Source organism: Tetrao urogallus (assembly GCF_951394365.1).
Source record: "Tetrao urogallus genome assembly, chromosome: 14".
Taxonomy (NCBI): Eukaryota; Metazoa; Chordata; class Aves; order Galliformes; family Phasianidae; genus Tetrao; species Tetrao urogallus.
The window spans coordinates 4,075,904-4,099,906 of NC_136827.1; the positions used below are offsets into that span (position 1 = coordinate 4,075,904).

At 39.4% G+C, this 24,003-nt stretch overlaps 1 protein-coding gene across 1 annotated transcript in view; it reads left to right on the top strand.

Annotated features, from left to right (window-relative positions):
• SLIT3 (slit guidance ligand 3) overlaps positions 1–24,003 on the top strand; it is a gene marked incomplete at both ends in the record, with an annotated part of 466,941 nt that overhangs the window by 307,768 nt on the left and 135,170 nt on the right. Inside the window, 3 exons of the mRNA XM_079542234.1 lie at positions 589–730; positions 13,894–13,965; positions 19,864–19,935. Of these exons, the coding sequence (XP_079398360.1) occupies positions 589–730; positions 13,894–13,965; positions 19,864–19,935 (286 nt within the window). The remainder of the gene's footprint in view (positions 1–588; positions 731–13,893; positions 13,966–19,863; positions 19,936–24,003) is intronic.

Below are 24,003 nucleotides of genomic sequence, written 5' to 3' on the forward strand. Positions count from 1 at the left end.
GTATCCTCATGCTAAACATTTGCTTTCCAGTTTCTTATCTTTCCAAGAAATTATTAGATTGAGCAGGGATATGAAGTGTAGAACTTATGTTTTGTAATTCTCTGTGTGTTTCTATTATCTGCGTTGTCTTACCTTGAGAAAACTAGCTTTCTATGTCTGGTCTTTGATCCATAACAGCTCACATCATTTCAAAAACATAAGTAATTGTTGATGACATTCTTCTCTCGCTATGTAAAAGTTGGTGTAGTGGAAACTTCTAGGCAGAGACAACTTTTGGAGATGCTCCTTGATCTTCAGGCTTATTTTCTAAATCTTTGAATAAATTAATTTGGTTGATTGTAGAGGGAACCAAAGAATTGTCTGGGAAGAAAAACAGATTGAATAGAGACCGAGGAAGAAGAACACAGTAACCTTTTATATATTTTCTCGACGGTTAATTTATAGCACATTATATTCACTGAATCCAAATACATCATTACTTAATATGATAGAAGGATCTGGAAAACTTGGAGGCTGATGTAGTTTATTGTCAAAATCTCAGGCAATCATTTTTCAAAACTAGCATGTAATGATTTCATTATGTCACAGGTTCCCAGTCTGAACCACCATCATGCAGTGCCAGTTCCATCACTTGCCCATCTGCCTGCACCTGCAGCAACAATGTAGTGGATTGTCGAGGAAGGGGCTTAACAGAAATTCCAGCTAACCTACCGGAGGACATTTGGGAAATGTAAGTGCCAGTGCAGTGCATCATTCTTTGTCATTTCTCTCCATTTTTAATCCTTGTTACGTGAAAGAAAGTCATGTGTTTTGAAAACTGTGTTCTGAGTAGTTAGCTGATTATGGTACTTGTCCTCTTTGCCTACACTCTTTTGATTAAGGGCTCAAACCATTCATTGATATATATTAAGATTCTGCTTGAAGTTCCCTACCTCGCAAGAAGGTGAAGTTCCTGTCACATTGTGTGAAGACTGTTTACATCTCACAAGTCTGGGATTACAATTGTATACTCATGAAAAACACAGTCCCTTTTTGTTTTCGTCAAGTCAGATTGTTTTATCTTTTGTTGGTGGATTCCTCAAGAAGTGGAGGGATTTCATGTCAATTTGACAGGTTGCATTTGTAAAGAGGTGAGATATGACATCAGAACAGATTGTCCCTCCAATTTCTGGTATGCCACATATCATTACTCCCAATTCTTTAACATTTTTCTTAATTGTGTGTTGAAAGATCAAATGCAGACTTGTTTCTTTTTACCACTTTTAAGATTTGTAATCATCTATTTTTGTGTCCGTAGCTTCTGCCATGATCCTGAAATACTATTAGAGAAAACTAAATTGCTTTTGTTTAGTCTGTAAGGAATGCAGATTAATTCTTTTCCTGTTTAGGAGGTTGTAGTGCAGTGATTACCAATATCCAACCAGCTTTTACAGACTACATAGTATGGATTTAAATATTTTTATTGTCAGTGGGCAGCTTTTAATTGCTGTAGAAAAACTGCTGCATTGCAAAATTCAGTGGAATAAAGGATAAATTGGTGAGGCTACACATAAGCAATTCCATTGTTATGACTGCCAGGAATGTAGGGGTTATGGCCAGTGAAGGCAATGTGCTACATGGCTTGTTGATGATCTGCTCTACAGTACTGTTCCTCTGACTTCATCAGTTGCTTTTATTATTTTTCTCCTCAAAATTGTTTGGATTATTATCTCAACATAACAATTAGAAGTGGCTTACTATGCTTGATTATTTCCTATTGGGGTATAAAATATTAGCACAGTGAATGCAGAAAATAAACATCTTAAAATTACCATTGTTGAGCATGTATGTAGAGTCCTTAAAACATTTACAGGAAGTATAAACCCATGCACAAGCTGTTCTGAATGCCTGTTTAGTTGCCTCCTGACAAAATTCAGAACGTATTTGTTGTGCTGGTGTCTGCTTACATTGTTGCATATAAAATGCACGTGTAATACTTGATTTTCTATCTATGGAAGTTAGCTTAAAAATATCCTAAAAATATGAATTTTGTTCAGTGTGCTAAGAAAAGTCAGAGTTTAATCTTGTTTTCAATTCTGTCAGATAGGGGACAAGCAAGTTTGCAGGAGTGACTGGAACAGTTTTTTATAATAGGCAGAAAAGAGACTGGTTTCAGACTTGCTCCCGAATTAGGGTTGGGTTTAGAGAATTGTAAAATGTTACTTGGTAATGTTAACAATATTAGCAGAAATCAAATCAGCTTTGTGGCCCTATGCTGAAGTCACATGGACAGCAGTACCTGCAGGAAGACTGAAACTGGTGTGCTCCAACACTTCCCTGCAGCAGTGCAGTTAGAGTCAGAGAGCAAGTGAAAATGTTGGTCCCTAGCTTGGTCACAGTAGCACTGAATATTCACATCCTGTCTCCTTTCTAGTATCTCTAGCACCTTGGAGATCCTTTAAGGTAGATGATGAGATAGCCAGTCAAGATGCAGGTAACATTTTGAGAAACTTTCATGACCTGCAGGTTATAAAACTTCTAGCTCCATAGAACACTGCCTGAAGCTTGTTAGTGATTTACATGTCAGACTTCTTGCGTTTTAGGCCATGCTTGTTTCAGTCTCTGCGTACTGATAATCCTTTTAGATCACATCAATCCTGCATACATCCTTTACAAATTCATTGTCATTTCCGGTGGGAGTAGTTCTGCAGAAGGAATATTGGTGGATAGTATGTTCAGAGTGTAATGTGAGCTAACCCTCATGTAAACCTTATTGCTGACTTTATAATGCAGTCAATGCCGAGAAGTTTACTTTTTTAATGAAATATATCTTAAGAAATTCAAGTAGTTCTATCAGAATGAGTGACATCAGTGACATTGCCATTGGCACGTACCGTTCTTTTTCTTTTGGTAGAGCAGTTTTTTTGTCAAAGTACTGGTAAGAAAGAATAATCTAAAATCCAAGGGCAAACCATTACACATTCTCACATCTAGTTTAAGTAAAGGATATTCTCACAGAACAAAATGTTTCCAGAAGGATGGAAGATTGCTGCCGCAGTGTTTTCTCAGAAAAATCCTGGCGTAAATTCCTTTGACCAAGAAAACCATTCTGTTTTATGAGAAGTTTATTGTACTGCTCAGAAATTCAGTTTGGCTGAGTCTACTCTACACTTATTCAATAAAAATCCATCCAAAGGTCAGGCTCCAGCTATACATGGAATAATGACTGTCTTTTGATTTGCTACAATAGGCAGAATAATGTTCTCTTGCTGTAATGCAGCTATGGAACCAAACAAATTCTCCCTATGTGCAGCAGCCCACATCTCTCAGCACAGCGAGTTGTGAGGTTATGTGTTGGATGGTATTTTTTTTTCCCTTTGGGGTTGTTCCCTATTGTTGGAGATAAGTCACACCCTTTGCATAAAAGGCAGCTGTAGTGGTGCTGCCTGAACACTTATTTCTGTACCCTGTTATCCTGTGGGCTGATTCTGATTATCTTATAGAGATCTGTCTCTTACTAGAGATGAAATTCCTCTTTTGGAATACGTGGTATGAACAAACTACTTTGCTGGGTTACTAATGCACACACCACATTTCAAAATTCCTATGGGATATTACTTGAGGTGGTGTATTTTTCATTCATCTGTTCTACCTAGCATTGTAAATACACATTCCACATTAAAAAACCCCAAACATTTCCTCTGTAGACTGTAGTCTATTCAGAATATTTATATGTTAGTATTAAAATGCTGTGCTTACTCCTTCACCTGGGGCATTTCCAAGTTCCTTTGCTTATTAGTTACATTCAATTACAGCTTTCTACTTGTATTTCCTCTTAACTTCGTCTTTCTTCATAAGCCAAACTGTGCCAGATAAGAACCCTTGACTGAGTTCCTGCAGAACTGAAACACACAGCTGTTACTGTAACCAGATCATTAAAGATGAAGAACATTTTACTCTATGTTTCAGTATTAATTAAGGATCTTTTACTCTGCCTTCTTCCTCCTTTCTTTTTTCATTAATAATAGAAAGGCAGAGCGTTTCTAGCAAAGCTTCCAAAAAGTCTTACATTTGCTTTTGTTGATAAAAAGCTATCACAAAAGAGACACTTCCCTTGTCACAGGACATAAAACAGATAACATATAATACTCATTTTCCCTTGCTTCTGACCTCTGCCACATGTGACTTGGAAGTTTGTTGTGTTGCTGTATTATACTTTTCCTTTTGGTGCATTATCCTGAAGGCCCTCGTTACAAGCGTGTTCATTAGTAAATAAAGGAATTTAGGAAAGCTAGAAAGCTGTGTGCTGGGCTTACTTCTTCATCATTTCATAAAATAGATAGCTAGAATGTATGAAATGCTATTCCTTTTCTGTAAAGTTATTTGTTTAGTCAGGAGCTGACAGCAGCAGCCAAATTAACTGAGGAAAAATGAAGAAGAAAACTCAAGAAACTAAAGCTAAGGATTAGACAAAGGATGTTGTGTGATGTAAAAGATTCCCTTTTTACAAAGTGATTCCCTTCTGTATTTCAGAGAACAGATGACCACTGTATGTTATAGAGAAACTGAAGAGAATAGCCATGGAGCAGTTCTGCATGAATGCTCTGATGAAAGCAAAAATCATTAAGCACCTGGAAATTTACTAAAAGAGAAATACCAAAACAAATATGCCTTCATGCTTTGCTGGTAAATGAGTGATGTGGTCACATCATGACATTGGCGTGGTATATGCAATAAAAGGAGAAGTTTACATGTGTCTAGGAAGGGTAAGAGAAAATGATTGTAAGATAAAAGGGAGAGATAGCATAATGGCTTGAAAACGTGCAAAATGGACTCAGCCTTGGAGAGGAGGGCTGACCTAGGGACTGGGGAGGAGATGAAGTCTCCAAACACTCAATTTTCTGATCAGACTTGATCTTATCAGGCACTGCTGTTCTGAAGGACCTTCTGAGGATGTAACAGGAGGATCTGATTAATCGCCATGGATTGCAGTGTGTGTTGGGACAGAGACTTGAGAGAATAAAGATGGGCTTTGCTCTGTATCGAAATTGTTGGGGTAAGGAAGGCTGAACAAGAAACAGCAAACGTGATGATGAGAAAGACCGGAAACAAAGTCAATTGTGACAGACTGATAGAAGAGTCTGAGAAAGTGAGGAATGTCTGGGGATAAAGCCTGTAGTTGCCAGTAGTGATCCTGGGGCACAGCTCACCGAGTGGGCTTTGGGGATGTGGCAGGCAGGCTGGGATGGCAGGGTGACAGACAGACAGGGCCGGACAAGCTGCCAGGCCACGACAGAGCAGTGGGTGAAGCTGGAGCCAGTGCAGTTCACAGAGATGGAAACACTGCCTTCCTGGTGTGTCACCATGAGCAATTGCAACCCAACAACAGCTAAACAACACGGCCAATAACTATTTTAACTGTTGTTATTACTTCCAGTTAAATACTAATTCAGAGGTGTTGACTCTGTACTTGTCTTGCTCATGATTCCTTTTGCTGGAACTGATTATGGCATCTTTTGATTTTGAGTTCAGTAAATAGAGAAAGACATGAAAATACTTAAGGATTCAGGTTGAAGCAGTAAAGAAAATTTTATATATATGTGTTTGTATGGAATCTGGTGTAAAAACAGGAAAATTCTAAAATGAGGGCATTGGAGGAGATCATGTTCAGATTGGGTTGTATCTCCTTTTGCCTGTGGGTTTATTGATTGATTCTGAGCAAGTGAGTTGCACAGACTTCCATGGGTGGTCATTAATGATGTAATCTTCCTTTTCTGGCTGGCTCAACTGAGATATTCAGAAGCACTTGAGGACTCACAGCTGCAGTAAAAGTCAGTAGGACCGCTTTGAGCATGCAGTGTTGCTCTACACTTATTACTCTGTAAAGCCAAGTCCCCATGGTCTGCAGACTGCACTCTACAAACACATGAATCTAGATACACTTAATGACATATCAGGTGAGATGGTAACCACAGCTTCTAGTCTGGCTTCTGAGCAGAGAGTCAGTGAAAAAGGCTGGCAGCGCTGCTACCAGTAGCTAGCTAAGGCTTAAGGTCAGTTTTGAGTCACTTCTCTTTATTGATTTATTTTATCATTCTCTCTGTTGAAAGCTGATAGTTGAATTGATGACTAAGGGTTTCTAGGCATGAATAGTACTTGAATTTGGTACAATTTCTACACTTAAGAAAAATGCTAGAATTTTATTGTTAAAAAAAGATCTAATGCTGTTGTTTTTTTGCATCATTCTGTCAAAATGAAGACAAGCCTACATTTCTTCAAGAAAATCACTTTGAAATGAAATGTTGTACTTATTCCATCTTTAATCAATGCATTTCTGACAAATTTAATATTCTGAGAATTGCTGTCATGGGAGTAACACTGTGTTGGGAATCCTGAAGTATGGACATACTTTCTCAGCTTCAAGAAGACAAAAGTTTTTTGCATTTCTCAAGAATATAAGTGTGTGGACACCACACATGGGAGAGTAGAGGGAAGACAGTTATGAATTTAACATTATTCTCCCTCCTAAAAGAAACTTATACTAATTTTCCCAGGCTTCCGGTAAATACTGGAGCTGAAGCCAGCACAGTATTTTTGAACACCGTAATAAATGTTCCATAATTGCCTCTGGTGGCAAGTTCTCTGGGTAGGGAATCAGGTTGGCTCCTGTAGTTGAATCATGTAATATGATTTTCATTCACTGCTTTAAATTGGCTCTGGACAGTTTCACATGTCAAATTTGACTACTGTTTAGTGGGTTTCACAAGGCAAACTGTATTATTGGCTCCTTACATTCAACATCAAAATGAGATTTCTACTGTCAAGCCAGAAACAGGTAGATGACCTTCTACTGAATGATGGCAAGACCCAAAAATAAGGATGAAATAATAAAATATTTTAGGTTGACCGTCAGCAGAAAAAAAACACAAAATTATGGGAAATGTCAAGAAGGTGCTTTGTTTGCTGAGGTAGCTGAAGAAAAATAGTTTATAATACAGGCAGTAACTGCAAGGAGTTTCTGCTTTAAGACCAAGGCAGGATTTATCTCTTACATGTTTGTCTGTGTAAGTAACTAGTGTCATCCCTAAGCATGATAAGGTGTTTTTGTTTTGATAAATCTAGACTGCATACACCAGTAATGATATTCATTCTTTTGGTTGCATGATTTTTACCATGTTCTCTCTTTTTACAATTGAGAAATTTACACTTAAAAAAAAAATTAATTAAAAAAAAGTTAAGCGCAGGTGAAATTTACTGAGACAAGCTCTGCAGGAGTTACTGTTCTTACAGGGCTGTAGGTTTGGATCTGTTGGCTTTTTTTATTGGTCCCTTTCTGCTCCAGAGATATCACTTCAGCAGGGACGTGTATTTAGCCTCGTTAACAAGAAATGAATGGTAAGGCCAGAAAGGGCAACAAGTAGTGGTACCACATAATCAAATTTGTTAACTGAATGTCTTTCAGCAAAGGGTAGGAGATTCAGATCGACAAAACTCCCTAACAGAAATGTATTTCAAAACCTTTTGCCAAGTCTGGTTTGTTGAAAACCACTGCTTCTTGTTTACATTTGTGAAATGTAGCAGTAGGCCAAGTATTGATTGTTAGTATGCATTGAAGAGACCGTGCATCTCCCATGTATAGACTTGAAGCTTCAGATTAAAAAAAAAAAAACGAACAACAAAAGAACAAAACGAAACCAAAGCAACAACAACAAAAACCAGCCACAACAAAACACGCTCAGCAGAGATCTGAGCCTGCATTCTTGAAAAGTAGCTGAGAGAACCTCACCCTCATGTAGCACCCTCCAGGCCAGTCTCCTTGGAGCTCTCTGAACTGAATGCAGAAGGTCTCAGCTGGAACCGTGGGGGTCCACAACAATCTGAAAGTGAGACCAAAGTTTCTGCTGTTGTTACCACACCAAAGGATCTTGGAAACCCAGACCTGCAGGAAGACACACCTGCTGGTTGAATGAAGCACACAGCTTGGCTGTGTTTCTTTAGAGGGGAGCTGGAGGTGGCTGATTCTCTGCAGATGAAGGACGCATTCTGTCCCATGGTCCTCACAGCCATCTGTAGGCAGATCACAGAGAGAATCTTCCTGCAAATACAGATCCCAAGTCCGTGGGAGCCATGGAAGTGTGCTGAGAAGGGAAGTGATCTCCATCTAACGCTAGCTAGGTCCTTCTAAGGTACAGCAGTGATCCTAAATATCAAATGATGGGAAGTAGCAAAAGAAGAGTGAGAGGATATTTTGTATTTTACCCCTAGAACAGCTTGCATTTAGCCTATTAGCATCCTCACTGATTGTACCTACTGCTGATGGCTTGCAAGCAAGGAGTGGCCACTTGAAATCGCTGCTTTTACCCCTGGGCACAGCCTGCAAAAAGGTCTCACAGATGTGGACTGCGGGCTGAGCAAGCTGAGGCACCGACATCGTGTTTGGTGGGTGCTGCACCCCCTCTGAAGATGGAGCAGGGAAAAGCAATCAGTGGGACTGGCAGGAGAAAGTAATACTGCAGTATGATGAGAAAAGCCAAAAATACCACCAGGGAAGATGGAGTATTGCAGTGGTAGACAGAGAAGCCTTGAGGTCTGGCAGTATCTTACTGCATACTGTGTTTGTATAGATAAAAACATTGGTATCTTGTCAAAAACTGTTTTGCAAAATAGCCAACTACAGTTTTATCTGATATATCCCTGTCTGTCTGTACAGCACTTGTCACAAAATTAAAATACCACAACAGAGCCAGTGGGTTTCCAGTCTGACCACCATTATAAATTCACTTCTTACGCTGGGACCTGGGTCAGCTTAACCAAATTAACTGTAGTATGTCAGAAAATCCAATATCGCTAGCATTACTTTTAGATGAACACCATGGTATGGGGGAACACATCAAAAGAAGTGGTTTCATTCTGGTGGATGCCTTTTGGTTAGTGGAGTTAACTATGTAACTTCCTAGCTAGATTTATTTTGAAATGCCACTTTATTCTTGGTGAGATTTTGTCCACTGAGAATTTGCCCTTAGATGAATGCCTGAGAAGCATGAGGAACTTGACTGCTGGATCCTGAAAATCAACACCAAACATCAGTATAAGAAGTATATTATTCTTCAAGGGGAACTCTGCTTGTCACCTTGTATTAATATAGGTGGACAGTTCACTGGCTCTCACTTCTCTAATTCCTAACACAGAGAGGCAGGCTCAATGAGAGAGCTTTTCATAATAGATATTAATTTTGTTTGGAAGTCGTTCAGGCACTGTGATGAAAGGTAGAATTATAAAAGTCTTGGAGAACTGTGTGTGTTTATAGTGGCAATCTTTGGCTAAGGTAGAGACTAAGGTTTTAGCTATCTTAGTTAAAACAAAAAGCAAGCACTGAGGTATTTAGTTCTTGTTAGTGTAGATCTATAAACACTTTGTAAAGCAACAGAACTGCAGGATTTTTGCCTCACGCTTTACAGAGAAGTGCCCTGTGCAGTGCTGCGGTGTAAAGAGCAGGGACTGTGTGACGTCTGCTTCTCACTGCAGAGTAAGCTGCAAGTGCTGACAGTGTGAATGCAGGACAAGGTTCCTCCCTACCCCGTGAAGGTGTCCCCTATGCAGTGCTGTCTTTGGGTGAATCCATCAGTGCAGCTGCCTGAGCCTGCTGTGGGTGGAAGAAGAAAGGGGTCAGGACGGCATTCGGCTGTAGCCCGTAGTTGCTGTAAGACAACCAGATTTTAAGTATGATCTATTCCTATTAAATACTGAAAATAAATTTGTGAACTTTTCCTCATTGAAGACTAAAATGCATGATAAGATATGCAAGTCCAGAATGTGAGATAAATGGCAAATAATAGTCCAAGCAGCTTTTGTGATCCAGTTGTTCTCTCCCCTTGGCAAGGGCAAGCATGCTGTCTGTTGTTCAGGAAGTTTCATCCTCCTTAATACAAAGCATTGGGTGAACATGTGGGTTATTTCTCCCAGATAGCCTCGACCGGCTCTTGAAAATCCCCTTATAGGACAGGAGGGAAGAAAGCATTTTGCCCTTCCCAAGAACCTTCACAGAGGCTGTGCATCCTGCCAGAGACCAGCTCTGACAGTCACTGCTGCACACTAATCCAATCTCATGCTGTCTCTCTCCTGGAGATCGCTTTCAGTTCTCAGCTGCCTGGGTGATGTGAGCCCCAGTGAGCCCCACAGCACGGCTGGCAGCGTGATGCAGGGAGCAGCCCGGCTCATTCACTCACTTGCTGTCTCCCAGCAGGGAGTTCATGGCTGCTGGATTCAGAGGGACGTTTCTGACACATCTCAGGCAAGAGCTCGATGGCACTGTTAATAGAGCATGGCTGTCTCATTTGTAGGCTCTATTCATCTGACAGCTGAGAATTATCGGTACTGATGCTTCACTCCCTCTCTCTTTTTCTCTAAGCTAGTGATTTGTCTATGTTATGGGGAGGCAAGCTTGACAAAACATTACACATTAGCAGCTGAGACGGTGTTTGAAATGGGAAAATTGCTAGCAAACTGCTCCATTAGAGACCAAGTAACAAATTCTTTCTTTCCTTCATTGAAAGAGAGATAGTTAAGGTCCAAATTAATACAACTGTCTCCCCCACTCTGCAGGGGAAATCATTCTTCAAGACAAATGGCTTCGTCACCCCTGGGAGCTGAGCTGGCTCTGCAAGGCTGCCTTAGGGAGAGCTTTTAACCTTTGTGTTTTGCCATCCTGGGTGTGAGCAGTACAGGCGCCAGCTGAGGAGGTGATGAAAAGATTTGCACCTCAGTGAACTCTGAGATGGATTAGCATGGGAATTTGAGTGCTTATTCTTTGCTCTGGGATCATTCGTCATATCTAACTGCATAGTTTCCTATTTTTTTGTTGTTTTTTTTTTTTTCTCCGATATGTTTACTTTTTGCTCTTATTGCTGCAAAGTTATTCAGAAAGAGTGAGAAGAAGGAAGACTTTATCCTGTCTAGCATTGTGTTGTTACAAGAAAAATGTATCTGAATCCATTGGATCCTCATACTCTCCAATCTCTGATAACATATTAGAGAGGGGAAAGGAAATTGTTCTTGTCCTTTGATGTTGTTGTCGAAGGCAATAAAATAAAGCTTCAAGAGGCAGACAGCACTGCTGCATGTCAGGAGGGGGGAGATATGCTTCAGTTCATCCAAATGATGCAGCTGGCAGCAGGCGACAGGCACAGTGAAATGGGTAACTGAAAGGAGGAACAAAAGCCCCTGAGAGGTTTGAACATGGCCAATTTATTTTATCAGCCTTGTGAATTCAACTTGTGTAGCCTTTTAAATGGATCTTATTATGAAATACCAGAGGAAAATTGAGCAAAATTTTATTGAGTTGTAAGAAATCTTTAATGTGGCAGACAATAGTTCAAATGATCAAAGTTTACTCTTTTAGGATTTCATCTCATGTACAGAGTTCTCAAATGTATTGTAAAACTAACTTATAGAGTATTCCAGCGATGCACAAAATAAATCATCTCGTTCCTTTGCACTAGTGCAGGTTGTTTTATAGTGTGTCAGTGCTTCACGGGATGCACGGACAGACCATGAAAGAAACAGTTTTCTGAGGCCATGTTTGGGTATAGCAGCTTCTAGTTCAGCTGCATTTTGTTCCCGGGTTGGAATCTCTCGAGAACAAGGGCTGGTGAGAGAGGTTCAGCCTGCCATACCACTTGTTGCTTCTGTGTGAGCATCTGCAAACTGCAGTCACAGTGCACCAAGCAGAAACACCATGTGTAGCCTTTAGTCCTTCTTCATACAGAGCTTCATACAGTAGGAACAGGTGAGATGTTAAGGTGGCAGTGCAGCAGCAGATGACAGCAGCCTTGTTCATCTCTTGGCCACTGCTGCAAATGTTCTAAGAAAGGGCAGTGCAGGTTGTGCTGTGGAGCAGCCCTTTCGTATTCCTCTCTGCCTTCTCCAGAAATTGGTCGTATCACTCAAAGTCTGCGCTACTCCAATTTTGTTTTTTTTTGCGCTCTGTGGGGTTATTTTGTGTGGATTTACACTTCCGAGTGACTGAAATGTCCTTGGAATTTGAAGCAGTTATAAAACCGGGCCATATTTCCCTCCTGGTGGTGTGTTCGGGTCGCACCATAAGGACAGCTCTGTGCCTGTGTGCCATTCCCATCCGTACAGCAAGGAGCTGGGCAAGTGGGCCCTGCTTTGTTCCTAGAAGTGTCTGCTTAGAAACATTTGGGCGGAGTTACGGAGCTGGCAAGCTGACAAAAAGCCTTTATGGGAAGAGTGTACCGCTAACTCTGGTGACAAACACCCAACAATAGCAGTGTGCTGAGCGTGCAGCAATCTGCATGCACTGCGGGCTGGCCGGGAACGATGCCCGTTATATTTAGAGCAAGGGAGGGAAATCTCAGATGCTAATTCAAATCACAAAACAAGGAAGAGAACTAACTCCGATTGCACCCTTTAAAATAGACTACTACAGAAATGAAAAGGTCTGTGCAAATTGGCTGTACAAATATCTCAATGTTTATGGCTTAAATAGCTTCTCAAAGCGTAACCGAGCTGGCAAAATACTGTGTTTTCAAGGGAATTTTTTGCCTGTTGAAAGCACAGATCAACAGAAGGATATGCTGTGCGGTAGAGGGTTGATGGGCTGTATTCCTTTTCTCTGCCCCCTTCCATAGTCCTTAAAAACCTTCGTTCAGTTCTGCCTGTAGCTTATTTTACCTCTGTTCCTGGTCTTTAATTTTTTCCTCCCTTCTGCACTGCTGCAGCAACCCTAAATAACTCCAATGGTTCCTTCCTTCACTCCACTGTCTTCATATTTCAATTCTTAAGCATTTCCAACCACAGGTTTCTGCTATTGTAACTCTTTCTTTATATCACATTTTTGAAGAGAAAAAAAACAACAAGAGCAACACAACTATTGAATAATAAGAACTAGGTAAAATCAAAGCATGCTTTCTATTTCTGCTGTATTTGCATGATTTTAACTGCCACGGACATCTGAATTTGTTGTAAGGGGGAGTCTTGTTTTACATTTGTAATTGAGATGCATATTTAGGGTTCATGTGAGGAGAAAGCAGTCCTTCTTACAGGTATTTGGGGATCTTGCTTCTGAGAAGGCACAGAAATGAATCACGTTAATGGTTACTGCATGCAGTATCTTAATGCTGCTCACTTTTTGTTATTGGTACAAGCATTTATGCTACTTTATAAAGAATGTTTCTTTCAAAACAGAGCTCAGAAATGAAAGCAGCAGCATATTCACTTAGTCTGGACCATATTTTATAACAATTTCGATATTTGTTAGTGAAAATTGAAGCATGGAGTCCTTTCTCCTCTGTTTTAAATAGATTTCCCCTCCCCCAAAGATAAGGAAAAAAGTTACAAATCTGAATTTATATTGCAGTGGTTTCCACACTGTTCTGCAGTAGTATTATTAATGCAAGTGTTGGATACGGGGCGGAACTTTGGCGTGTTCCCACAGATTGTTGCTCCTGAGTCACTCAGCTGGTATTATTAATCTGCTCATTAAGCTGTCACAAAATAGCATCGCTTTCGGTTTGGTTACCTGCTATTTGCAGCGAGGGAAAGCATCTGTATTTTCTACCTTAATTTTGACTAAGTAGTCATACAGTATACCTAGGATTTTTTTTAAGTAATCCCTTGTGCTTTAAAGAAGCAATTTCTACAGCTTTTTTTTTGTTTGTTTAAATACAAACTTAATGTAATCAATGAGATGAATTTCTTTTCTAAGCATTTTTTTTTCAGCATTTTTTCCACTTAGGGCTTTCAAAAGAAAATCTATTTCATGTATAAACCTCTATGAAATAACTGTGTATTTGTGCAAAACAAACAAACAAAAACCCAACAGTTTTAATGTTTACTGTTATTCCACTCCTGTAATTGTGTATATAACATGTATATTTCTTTGTTTGTTTTCAGCCGTTTGGAACAAAACCTCATCAAAATCATTCCCCCTGGAGCTTTTACCCAGTACAAGAAACTTAAGAGAATGTAAGTCCTAATAATAAGGCCAAAATGCAAGAGCAATTTTGAATCTTCTAGCTTCACATTTTGCAGCATTATTTTAGACACATATTGGCAATTTCTATGTTGAAATCACTGGGGATTGCACAAATCATCTCTTCATAGTGTGTGCAACAACAGGATTAGATTTAGGATGACTACCAGTGCATGAAATCCTTTATAATGGTTAAATTCCCTTTCAAAGGATGTGAGCTAATTAGTTAGTCTGTTCAAACGAATCTGCTTACTCAGAAAAGGTATTAAATTCTGTATTTTTCTCTTACTCATTCTGGTTTTTGTTCACAGCACTCCGTTGTGTTGACCCCTGTTACAGCAGGAGTACATGTTCCTGCAGAGTAGTTAGGAATATTTATATTGCATTCAATTGCTTGATTACAGGAAAACAAGCCTAGTGGAGCTCACTTTCTCAATTTCTCAATCATTGGTGAATACACAGACAATTCCTTCCTGATTAGCTCTTGTGTTGTCTCTGTGGATTTAACAATAAATTTTACAAAGTTTGATTTGTAGCAGCAATGCATACAAGCTGGTCGGTCCCCTGGTTTGTCTTGTTTTATGAGAGACGTTGTGACAGCAGAACTGTGATTCAGACAATGATGAAAAATGTTACTCCTGCCTCGCCATCCTATCAGGATGTTGATGGGTACCACTGGACCAGAAGTTGTCCAGACTTTGTATTCAGTGCTAAGACTGCTTAAAAATGGTACCTCTTACAGCTGTTGTTTTCTACAGTGTACAGTGCTTTCTGGAATTAAGAAACTGTCAGCTGACTTGACAAAATGCTACTGAATCATCAGAATGTTAATGCTTTTGGAATCTGAAATGTGCTGTACCGTTGGATTTGAGAGTGAAATTACTGTTTGCTGGTCCAGAGTTATCAAGTTGCTAAAGCTGAAGAGCTGTAAATATGGATCTTAATATTTAACTGGTCAAATCATCAATCTTGCAGAGTCTCTGTTCTAATGTCTCACTTTCAATATAGCTGTATGTATTTTTAACGAAGTACTGTATTAGATAGAGAGGTAGTAATTTCACTGAAAAATGACAGATCCCTTTTCAGTGACCTAACTTGTAACTTTTTCATGATTAAAGGCACTAGTTGAGTTCTTTCCGAGGTATAACTAATTTTAGATTTTGGCAGTGTTTTACTATCCTTTCATTTTTCATGATTGAGAATTGATATGAGACTTAACAAAAAAAAAAAGTTCTGTAACTTGACTAACTCCTCCAACCCAGTGTGGCAGTTATTAGGTGAAATGATTAATATTAGAATTTCAGAGCAGAATTCCATTAGCAAGTTGTGTTAACAGCTTTCTGGAGTATTACTGGCATCGTCACTGGGATCTGAACTCACGTAATGAGTTATCCTTCCAAATGATCTGTGTCAAAGCTTAATTAACATGTGGCTGTTTTGTGGAAGACCTAGGGATAGTTAGGCTGCAGAATGTCCCATCATGAACATGATGATTTGAAATTTGATTATCAACCTGTCTCCTTATTAAAGTTTTTTGTTTTATTTTTTTTGCTACTGGACAGTGAGGCTTTAGACCAGGAGTTATTGTTACATGAAGTTTAAAAGAATTTGTCCAATGATCTGAAGAGATAATTGGCATTATCTTTAACATAAGGTATAATAAAATATATCTTGTCAAGAAATTATATCTTAAAAGACAAGTATTATCCATTCTTTCCCATGAAGGTAATACCAAGACATTCCTAATAGCACTGAAGTCTCCATTCTTGCATGGTCACACTGTCATTTCAGTGTGTGGTGTAACACATGAAGATTATTCATTTTGTTAATTGATGCCCTATCCTGGGTACAAATGAAGAACTTTGTTGTTCTTCTTACTATAGATATTACAAATAATATTTTCATAGAACTCAAGGGATAATATTAGCACAATATCATGAATCATATTATTTTGTTCGACTCCTTCTGGTGGGCACATATGGTGGAATGCTAAGGATACAGACTGCTCATTTGCAGCGCTCTCAGTATTTTGATTGTTTGCTATTTCCTGCAAGATGATGCTATTTCCTTTTCTTAAATAATTAGATGAGTGGTACTGCTTTTTAGGTAGGAACCACTTTAATCTTTAAATGACTTAATATCAGTAGGTTGGGATGATAGCAGAAGATGTATGTAGATTAGTTCAACTTTGTATTTGCATCTAGCTAAATTCAGTTGCTTAGAATGTCTCTTCAAGAGCTTCCAGTGTGACAGAGTGCTTGGTTTTTGGCAAAAGAGCTTAAAATGCTTTGTGTGACCTGGAATTCCCCTAATTACCCACATTTTGTCAAACAGTAGATTATGTTAAGCTAAATGTAACTGCTTCAGAAGGCAGCCTAGACACTTGTAGGATTCAAATGTGCGGTTGAATTATACAATCCAGAATGATGGTTCCCCTGGTTTTGAGGACAATGTTACAACTCATTGCTTGCTCTTCAATCACTCAGGGGCTCTAGAAGAGTATGGGGGGGCTTGAACGAGGTACATCCCATTTGTTTCAAGGAAAAGCAGTGATATCTTCACCCATACATGCCTTTTTAAATATATTTATGTATCAACAGTTGTGCTAATATCATTCTTTAATCATTTCTTTGCATTTTGTATTTGCTTTTCTGAGGTTTCTAGTACAAGTTTGTAGCATAATGCTGAGTTAAGTGCATATCAATACTTTGAAAGATGTGGATGTACCTCTTTAGCTCTAGTGCTTGTAATGGCATTTCATGTTTTCAAATTCATTTTGCTACATCTGAGCAGCAAACACATTGAGATTTGACATTCTTCCAGTAGCTCTGTGATGTTGATACTTTTTTGAAGCAGCTTTTAAAAACTAAACCACACATGACATGGGTTTTCACTGAGTACTCTTGTCAGATGAGAATAGCCCAGTTTCAATGTTAGAGATTTTCAGGTTATCTCTAATAATGCTAGTCAACAAAGAGAATGTTCGTTCACTAATAGTTTTGCATTTGGCTGCATCTAAAAATAGATGTTTTGTTTCTAAACCTTTCACAGTAAAGACATTTAAGCCAATGTCTTTGCCATGCAGTCAAATGTTACATATACTGTGACTCACAGGTGCACTTTATTCCCTACTGCAAAGTCATCAGCAGTTTATGTATCTAACTGGTAACTGGGCACTGCCACCCACTGCCACCCTCCAAGGTGTGTTAAGCAGCCCTTTGAAAGCAGACAGTCTCTACTGTGCTGTCAGAGCTGCAGGGAAATGCGTGTGTGGTGACTAATGTATTCCCTGCCTGGGTGGAATCCTGATAAGTTTATTATATTTCCAGCCAAAGAGCCACAGTTCCACTGAGTGATTCAGCAATACCCTAAACTATGGAAATGAGCCCTATGAGACCTAAATTGACTTAATAGGTTAGAGAAACCCTTATCTCTTTGTCTTGATGTAAATCAAGCACAAAATAAGATGATTTTGTCGGACAGCAGCAGACCAAAGGAAGTGAGCAAAAATACAATGACATAATTGAATCCCTTTGTCTCAGTCAAATCAGAAGGAGATGGAGCCTCCTCTTCCAACAGCAGTAGATCCTGGCTCTAATGGAAAGGAAATAATGTGTCTAATTATCTTCTAATGCTGATTGTAGTGCATCTGCATGAAGTGGTAAGTTTCATCACTCAGCATGGCACTTATGCACGTTCAGGCACCATTCGTTACATGCTCATTAGCATCTGGACATGGGGAGAGAGAAAGGATGGAAATGCTGAAATGTAGCAAGTCAATAAAATAGTGCCGAAATACTTGTTTCCAGTACTTGATTCCCCTTTTCAGATTCTCTGTTCAGCAAGCTGATTTCATTCCCTTGTAGCAAATCCTATTGCGATCCCCAATAAACAGCACAAATTCATACCAGACTTGTGCTTGTGAATTATAAGACAAAAAGCAGCAAGTACTAGAGATTTTAAAAAAGACAGAAAACTAAATATACCTCCTTTCACTGTCACAAACATGGCTTCTGTGAGTTGAGCCAAGAAACAAGAAACCTTCACTGAATGCTGTCTTTGTAGGCAGAATGCTGTGACAGAAAACACTGGTAGGTTGCGTAACAGTTATTCGTTGACCCAAAGAACTAAAGAAAATCCTGCTTTATGCAGCTAGATTTGAAAACAGTTCATTAAAATTGTATCCAACAGAATTTATACCTCATGGCATGTGTAGAATAGAAAGCATATTTATTTTCTGATTCCTGACTTTCAAATAGTGTTTATTGAGGATCTATCCAGGGTTGTTAGCATCTGCCCTGGCAGAAGTTAGAGTAGAGATGTATAGGCTGAAAGGCTGCATTACTTCAGCTTCAGCCATCATTTAAATTATTTGATACTGCTGATAAAAGTTGATATGAACTATCAGTGAATGCAACAAAGCGGCTGAAAGTTATGCCCTTAGCTAAGCACCAGGTTGAACGGATTGACAGCGCGATTGGCTTGCAGTGACAGCCATAGTAAGGCTCCCATATCTGAGCATCTGTAAATTTGGCACCACATATGAAGAAAGGGTATTGCAGCCTATAATTGACTGATATATACATGGTTAGTTGTGATTAAGATTGAAGGTTGGTTGTTTTTTTTTTTCAATCAAGGAACACGCTTTCCCTAGCATATGACAGCATTGTATAACTGAATTCCACACACAGCATAGCTAAAGTATTGGAGAAATCTCACTGGGGTTCCCAAATGGGGTTTGCACCAGTAGAGTGTAAGGCTTTAGAGGTCTGTGATTTCCATTCAGATACTCAAATCTTTTCCCTTCCATCTGAAAACTCGGTGCAGATCTGCCATTGCTGTGTCAATCCTCTTCTTACCTACTGCACCAGATGAAGGTCCTAGCAGAATTTTACGCTGCTTGTTTTCTCCAGGCCATTAGAAAACAGGCATAACTGGTACAAAGCTAAACTGTGACACTGTCACCTCCTCTGGGATCAGGAGGGGGGGTAGTCTGTATCCCATTCCTTCTCCCGTAAGTAGCAAACTGAGTTTGGTGCAGGAAAAGTCCTACATCACAAGAATTTTGTCACCTTACGAATTACCAGTATTGGTAGGGGTACACCGAGACTAACCCTCAGTGTAATTTCCTAGGTTTTAGATGGGAATTTATTTTAACTATACTACATTTCTCATATTTATAAGGATGCTCATCTCTACACCCCAATTACCACAAAGTTTTTTTCTGTAGCCAAATCCTGTCTTGCTGCTTCAGAAGCCATTCCCCAGTGCCTGCACCACGCAGACAACGTTAATCCCACCTTCTTCATTACTGTGTGTCCTGACAGCACTTTCTAATCACTTCAGAACATTTCCTCACTTTATCTATGATTTCACTTAAAATCCAAATATGGTCTGCTTACTATTATTAAATTACCCTTCCAAGCCAATGTTTAAACATACAGACCATCTTAGAGCTTTAGCATAGGCTGCCCCTCGTGCTTGAGGGACGCCTTGCACAGTCACAGTGCCACATCTACTATTAAAAGTTCTGAAGATGTTTTATAAACAGTTAATATTCAGTGGGCCACTGCGCTGTTGTTACTGTTAAAAGCTTGTCATAAAATTCTTTTTTTCAATGCCCATAACCTGATAGGCCCTACCTACAGGAGAGTTGCAGTGTGTTGAAGTTTCAGCCTGTCGTACAGCTGATGGTTTTTGTTCATTGCTGGAATTTTCCTGTCTGTGTCCCTGCATTCTGTAATTCCTCCGAGGTACTGTCATGTTTTAGTTGCATTTCTGTATCAAGCATCTTCTTCCAAAACGTTACAATTATGTAAATATTCAAGCTAAAATATTTTCATCCCATTCCATTTTACAAATATTCTTTTAATCTTTCCTTCTTTTTACAGAGACATCAGCAAGAATCAGATATCTGACATTGCACCAGATGCCTTCAAAGGCTTGAAATCTCTCATTTCATTGTAAGTAGAAAATAGAACTGAAGTAGTATTTGTGGAGAGTATGTATGTAAGAGAAACGATAATGTGCTGTCTGGGAGAACTTGTGTTTCTGTGTGCAAGTGCCAGCTTGCATGAAGCATCTAATCTTTTGTAAATGAAAAATTGATCACAAAGGATAGGAGGTCATGAAGGCTAGAAAAAGAAATGGTTTACACATCTCTAAGGAGTGTATTTATTTATAAAATATAGTTGGACACCTCCAAAGTTACATACTTGTTCACTTCTTCAAAGCCCATGCATTACTTCATCTGCTGTACATGTGTACCTGCAGGCTAATCCATACCCTCACCTCATCATGGCACACAAAAGCCATCTTAGCTTAAATGTTTTTCGTGGTATCAATCAGGGTAGATCAGGGGCCGATGCTTCAGTACCAAAGTTCTGTGTTGTTCAAAACTGAGGTCTGAGCTTTTGTGGGGGTTTTTTCTGTGTTTTATTTTTGTTGTAGTTTCTTCAAACTAGCTAGGGAAGAACCTGAGCTCTTAGCAAAAACTTCACATTTCTTAGCTATAATTACTACATTATTAAGCTGGAAAGGGACTAAAATACTACTTTAATCAGAAACTAAGATGAAGGTAGGATTCTTGACAAGCACTCATTTCTGTTTATAGAACACAGAAACTGCTTGTAAGACCAAGCTGATTTCAAAGTATTTCAACCTAGCTATTCACCTCACTGCTAAAACAATGGAACTTTTTGTTGGTAAAAGAGAGCTTAAAAAAGTTCAGAAGCTGCACTAGGAGTATGAACTGGAACGGAGTATTGGAAAGAGACCTGAGTTGAGACAAGAGAATAAGCTCAACTGTGCCAATATTTACTTGCATTAAAGACAGTTTAGAAACATTTAACTCATTAATATTCATGTCCTATAGCTTCGTTTTTAAGGCTGTAGTTTATTCCCAAAAGCTGCCATAGTTGTATTCTCTGAATGCTCTATAATTCTAACAACCTATAAAACTTGTTTTCTAGATCTAATATTAGAAGGCTATTCAGTACTAAATTTGTGTTGCAAGGAAATTTTGAGGCAGAATGCAGAAGGATGGGTGTTTCATTGTGCCCTGAATCCAGCTGGGAAAATGCCAGAAATGTATATTAAGTGTTGCTAGCCTTTGTTGAATAGTTAGAGCACTGTTATTCAACCTACTGTGGAAATGGCCAAATCCCTCAGTGCTGTCTGGAAATGATTCACTAAGAGAATGATATTTACTGAACACTACAGTTTTGGCATCACGTGATACTGCTGATGCTGCAGTGCTACAGCTTTCTGGGCTTGGCAAAGCTGGCTCGAGTAAACTAGGCAGGCAAGAGGCTTCCACTGGGGCTGACTTCCCAACTCAGAAATGTTTCAGATTTAGCTACAAATACTTCAGATACCCCTCCAGGAGTGGGAGGAGTGACAGGAGTGGGACAGAACACATTGGATTCGAGAGAGATGAAGTGAGAATATGAACAGGGCAGGAAGTTCTAGTGGTACGACTTGCACAAAGATGCAAGTGAAGTGATTCTGTATTCTCTGACCAGTCACCCAAAACTGTGTTTTCAGTAAATCAGGCCAAACTGGCTTAAGTATGTTTATATCCAAGTCGATGGAATAGACTTTATGCTTGCCACTGGTTTTGCTTTCTTTTGAAAGGCTTTGCTCTTGCTGTTCATTGCAAGTAGGTCTTACAGATGCTTTGCCTGTGGCTGACAGGCAAGAGATAGTTTAGTTCCCTTCTCTTTCACACAGACCTCTGCCAGGTTCTTCTCTCCTGGTCACTGTTCTCGTTGTTCTCAGATTACTGCTCTGCTGATGTGCAGTATCTGGCTTTTCTGTCTTAGCCCTTCTCTGAGCAAGAGGATGTAGTTTTATTTTCATCTGACCTCTAATACAGCCACCAGTTCAGTCCTGTCAACCACAAGAAGACAAGTGCAAGAGCAGATGACTCCTTTGAAGTGCCAGCCCTCCTAGTGAAAATGCCAAAGGGGAAAGAACAGGGATGTAGAAATGAAGTAAGACAGTTTGCTATCTAGCGTTTTCTCTTTTAAATCGCTGGTTTTGTGCCTGAGGCCCCACTAACCTGACTCAGCTGCATGCCCTAAAGGAACACTGCTCTGCATACAATGCTGCCGCTCAGCTGAGAGAAACTTTTTTATTTTTTGTGTATAGAAGCCAGCTGTGATTGGTGGCATACTTTTTAATGAGACACCGTTGAGGTTTAACCCATGCACAAAGCAGCTGGATTTTCCAGTTTGCTGAGTTAATGCAGTAGTAAAGGAGTGGGAAGTATGAAAGCGCAAATGAAAATAATCAACTTTGTTTCCATTAAAAATGAAGTAGTGCTGTACTTCCCAAAATCCATGCTTTTTTTTTTAGCTCCTCCCTTAACTTCCAGATTGCATGCAATTGCATTACTCCCTAGGGGTCCAAGAGAGTGAAAGTGCTCATCTGGAAGACAGCCAACATTGTTAGCCTAGCTGGCTAGTGGAGGCCTATGTGTAGTGAGTTGCTGCTCTACTTTCTTCTGAAGTTAACCTGGGTTAGTAATTGTTTCTAAGAGTACTCTGCCTACCTAGGTAGAGATGGAAGAAAAAAACATGCATTATAGTTTTAAAACACAGGAATGTTTCTTACATTATTAGAAGTGATTTCCTCTAAAAATACGTGTAACTTAAATCTTTTAGAACTGCTTAGTGACCCACATTCTAGCAGATCGTAAGTTTTTCTTTTAAATCCATGTATTTTTTCTATCAGGAAATCCATCAGTGGGAGTCAAGCAGGTCACAAAAAGTTAACATTCCGAAAAAGCCATTTCTACCCTGGATTTTCTCTGCACTTAGCTAAAGAAAGGCAAACTTGCTCTCATAAGGATTCAGGGCCTCTTCATTCCATGCACAAAGGACAAAAAATTATTTTCTCCCCATCCATTTTTCTGTAGGGTTTTGTTCCCTTATATGTACAACAGCTCTGTGATATAAGGATTTTCTGTTCCATTTTTCTTATCAGAAATATGTAGGGATGTAGATTTATTAATTTCTTCTCTAAGAACATCTTCAGTTCTTCCCAGAGTTTTGTTGCTTTTCCTTCTCCCTGCTGTGTCACGTGCAGGCTGGGCTCTGTCACTAACTGGTCACCTGTGAGTTCATTCTGCACATTCGATTCTATTACAGTTTCTGAAGTTCACTTTCAGTATTTAGGCACTGCAGCTGGGGTCCCTAGCATGTTTTTGGTAGGGACTAAACTTTAATCCTCTTTCTGGACAAAATGAAAAACAGAAGAAGGCCAAAACTCCAATGAAGTCTAGTTCAGGCAGAACAGGCCTGTGGAGTGCTGGCTATAATGGCTGCTGTTGAGGACGGAGGGTGTTACAGGCCAAGATATGGAAAAAAGTGTCTGTAGTTTTAAAAAAGCCACTGTGGGATTTGGGCAGAAAAAGTTATACTACATGACTTTTTCTGTGGTAGCTGTTAGACAAGTATCCTGTTTGTACCAAAGTCTGCGCTCCTGAAAAACTGAAAGTGTTTTTGTGTCTCAAAGAGAAGATATGAGGATACGCTGAAGGCTGTAAAGAAGGCTGAAAGCTGTAGCAATACTGTGGTGTTTGGGAACCCGTGAAGTATCCCCAAGAAAAAAATAAGCAGTTAGAAAGAGTACACAGCAGGGATGTGAGTGAACAGTGGTAATATAGCCTCAGCTTTTGTGTTCTGGGACACACGTTCTTGTTATCTAATACTCCTTTCCATAGAAACGTGGAAGCAAATAGTACACTTGCACTGAGAAGCACAGCAGAATTGGTCAATTGCAAAAGACTGCAATATCTTAATTGTAAGCAAAAGTTTGAGAAATGCTCTATTTGTAATGTCTTGCATTTACAAGTTACATAGGCTGAATTCCATTCTGCTGGAGTTGAAGTGGTTAATAACTCAGTGCAGAACATGGAGCTGGGTTATGAATAGTTTCATGTTTCAAGATTGCTGCATGGACTTTCTGAAGTAAATTAATTTTTCATTTAATCAAATCAAAATCAGTTTGTAATATTGGCAAGAGAA